Source organism: Tupaia chinensis, unplaced genomic scaffold (genome assembly GCF_000334495.1).
Source record: "Tupaia chinensis unplaced genomic scaffold, TupChi_1.0 Scaffold000067_1, whole genome shotgun sequence".
NCBI lineage: Eukaryota > Metazoa > Chordata > Mammalia > Scandentia > Tupaiidae > Tupaia > Tupaia belangeri.
In genome coordinates this window covers 4048659-4052355 of record NW_006159526.1, presented here as the reverse complement: position 1 = coordinate 4052355, position 3697 = coordinate 4048659, and the positions used below count along the sequence as shown (strand labels likewise).

Here is a 3697-nt window from a genome sequence, read left to right as displayed (position 1 = left end):
CAGGCTTGGGGTGGATGGGTGTGTCTGTTTCTTCCACCAGTCAGCTTCTTCCTAGTCTGCTCCAGTGGAAGTCCAGAGAATAAACATTAAGCAGCCCCCAGCATGGCCTTCCCCCTGAGGGTGTGATTTCTCACTTTCTCACTGCTTCTTTCTGTCTCTCAGGCAAGGATATGTGCCCTAGAAGAAACTCGGGGTTTGTCTCAAACAGCAAGAGTAAGAAACACTTCCTCTAAGATCTAGGGCTTACTTAACATCTTCATTAAGGAGCGAAGCAGGATTTGAACCAAACGCTGGCTGACCGAAAGCCTCATCATTGCGGAACCAGAGACTCTCCTCAGCCGGCGTCCCATCCCCATCACTCTGGCTCTCTCCTGCCTGGACCTGAAGCGTGGTTCTGAAACTGAGCAGGGACCCCCTAAGAGAGATGGGTCCTCAGTTTCCCTTTGTGTTAAAAGAAAGAGAGACCAGCAGTTAGCGTAATGGTTATGTCGCTGAACTCCCATGTAGCTGACCACAGTTCGAGTCCAGGACCCAGTGACTTAAACTCACACCCGGTGCGTGTCCGTGCGTGCCCAAGATCCCAAGAGGAGAATGGAGGAGAAGAGATTGTGGCGTGGCCATCCACCCTGGGAGGTGATTTCTCGCTTTCTGTCTCTCTGTCTCTCTCTTTCTGGCGAGCACACGTGGCCTATAGAAAAAAAATTCTCCAAAAAAAAAAATAAAAAAGAGAGAGAGAGAATTTTCCACACTAAAATGAATAAGGGTTGAACTAAAAAAAAAAAAAAAGTGTATTTTTTAACATTTTTAGAATACAAGGATACGAGGTCCATTACACTGTGGCCCAGAGTAAGGAGTGAGTCTTCAGACTTTGGTTATGATAAATGAGACAACACAGACCATAAATAAGGGCCATTTGAACTCTGAAACTCTCACTTAAAAGAGAAGGTTTTCATTTCAATATGTAAGGCGTGTCATAGGATGGAAACTGCTGGCTGTGAGCTCAAAAGACCCCAGGCTGAATGGCTCCAGAAACCAGAAGGGAAATTTGATGATTTAAGGCTTCGTGAATCAAAAATACCCATGAGGAGACGATTGCGGATCGAATCCCAGACCTAGTGGCTTAAACTCACGCTGGGCGCCCGCGTGTGCGGGGATGGGGTTTGTGGGGGCTGATTTCTCCTTTCTCTCTCTGGGTCTCTGTCTTTCTGGCGAGCTCACGCCCTGTAGCAAAACTTGAGACCGCCCTCTTGAACTACGCAACTGGTCACGTGCCTAGGAGCTCTTTCCCCTAAAGTTGTAAAAACTACGTGGGGAACACCAGGGTGACCCCGTCTTTAAAAAGCCTAGGTCAATTTCCAGCCCAAACAAATCCTGGCGCCCAAAACGCTCTGGGGCTGGGGTCCCGCGTCGGTAAGCGCCGGGCGGCGAGGGCGTGCGCGTGCGTGTGCGTGTGCGAGAGGGTGGCCGACGGGTGCACGAGAGTTTGAAGGACGTGGTGGCGTGGGGGGGTTGGGGTGCGGTGAGTTCACCAGACTCGGGGCGGGTGTGGGCAGGGCCGCACTGTTTTTAGGGCGGAAATGTCTGGAGATGCGCCAGTACCTGGGCCCCGCAGAGGGGGTGGCGTGAGTGTTTTAAGCCGGGGGTACCCCGTCCCCCCTCTTCCCCCACGCTCAGCAGGAGGGAGGCCGTATCTGAGGACTCCGCGGGCCCGTGGGGAGGTAGGTGGCAGTCCGGAAGGAGGCCCGCGGGGAGTCAGGCGTATTGGGGTCCGGGGTAGGGTCGGTGAGTGTCTAGGGAGGGGCCAGTAGGGAAGGAAGACGAGGGACGACAGAGTATGGGAAAACAGCCTTCTTTGCTGTTCTTGAAACAAACATGATCACCAAGTATCTACTTTCCAAAGTATTCAAAAAAAGTCAGGTTATTTTTCCTAGACATGGCAACCTTGCAGGAGGCGCGGAGGAGGGAGGTGGTGGGAGGTCTGTGGGCGGGAGGGGCATTGTCCTGGGAGAGGGAGTGTGGGCGTCGTAAAGGTCTTGTGTATCAAGTTTGGGATTTTCCTTTTTTGTCCGCGTTCTGCTAGAGTTTGTGTAAGATTGTTATTTTCTTAAAGAGTTATTTTTATTTTATTTATTTATTTATTATTTTACTGGACCAGAGGGAGGGAAAGTGAGAAAGCAAGCCACCAGGTCTTGGACTCAAACCATGGTTGGCCATGTGGGATTCCAACACCTTAACCACCATGCCACCTGCCGGCTTTTTGTTATTTTATTCTCTTTTTCTTTTTGTTTTGAGAGAGAGATTTTTACTACAGGGCGCCTGTACTCCCAGGAAAGACAGAGACAGAAAGAGAAAAATTACCCGCTAGGAGGGATGGCCTGCAATCCCCTTCATTCTCTCAGGATTTGGGGCACACATACACCCTCACCCCGCGTGAGTTTTAAGCCACTGGGTCCAGGACTCGAACCCTGGTCAACTACATGGGAGTCAGCGATGTAACCATTACACCACATGATGGTCCCTGTTACCTTATTCTTTTTTTTTTTTTTTTGGAGAGGTTTTTGCTATAGGGCACATGTGCTCCCCAGAAAGACAGAGAGACAGAAAGCAAGAAATCATCCCCATCCCCGGGGGGGTATGGCCAGGCCACATCCCTTCTCCTCCATTCTCCTCTCAGGATCTTGGACATGCACACACATGCACTTGGCGTGAGTTTAAGCCACTGGGTCCGGGACTCAAACCATGGTCGGCTACATGGGAGTTCAGTGACATAGCCATTATGCTAACTGCTGATCCCCTTATTTATTTTTTTTTTAATTTACCTTTTTTTTTCTTTAATTTGACCAGAGAGAGGCAGAGAAAGAGAGAAAAGGAAAGTGAGAAAGCAAGCCACCAGGTCCAGGACTGGAACCACGGCCAGCCATCTGGGAGTTCAGTACCCTTAACCACCGCGGAGAGAGGCAGAGAATAATTTAACTTGTTTTAAAGAATATTTTTTTGTTATTATTATTATTCTTAATTTGACCAGAGAGAGGCAGAGAAAGAGAGAAAAGGAAAGTGAGAAAGCAAGCCACTTGGTTCGGCCCTAGAACCTCAGTCAGCCATGTGGGAATACAACACCCTAATCACTGTGCCACCTGCTGGGCCCCCCTTATTTTTAAATGTTCGGAAGTATTCAACAAGGAAGCCTGGACTTAAGTTTTTCTTTCGTTTTGTTTTTAAATAATTATTTTATTTAACTTTATTTATTTATTTCTTTTAATTTGACCAGAGAGGGATAGAGCAAGGGAGAGAGGGAGGGAAAGCGAGAAAACAAGCCGCCAGGTCCTGGACTCCAACCATGGTTGGCTGCTGGGGACCAGCCTCAGCGGGAGTCGGTTGACTCAACGGAGGCGGCGCTGGAAAGGAAGACTAAGGTCTCGGTGCCTTTTCATGCATGTCTTCAGCCGGACACTCCCAGAGATTGCTCTCTGAGGAGTGACAACTGCTAGGAATCATCATGCCTTTTTATTGAAAATGCAATACATACAAGTAAACGGGTGAGGGGCTATGTATTCTAATTATCAATTCATAAAGTTTTAACAATAGAAACCAGGGTTTGATTAAGGGCAGGTCTATTAATCATCGATACAGTTCAACAATTGTTTGATTGATGAAAGCAGGTTCCTGGTAACTTCAAGCAGTGCAGTTTCAGGAAACA

General features: G+C 48.5%; 1 protein-coding gene across 1 annotated transcript in view; it reads left to right on the top strand.

Annotated features, from left to right (window-relative positions):
• The window catches only part of LOC102491367 (zinc-alpha-2-glycoprotein), an 11846-nt gene that overhangs the window by 3669 nt on the left and 4480 nt on the right, over nt 1-3697 (top strand). Inside the window, exon 2 of the mRNA XM_027767207.1 lies at nt 1571-1718. Coding sequence (XP_027623008.1) covers nt 1571-1718 — 148 coding nt within the window. The remainder of the gene's footprint in view (nt 1-1570; nt 1719-3697) is intronic.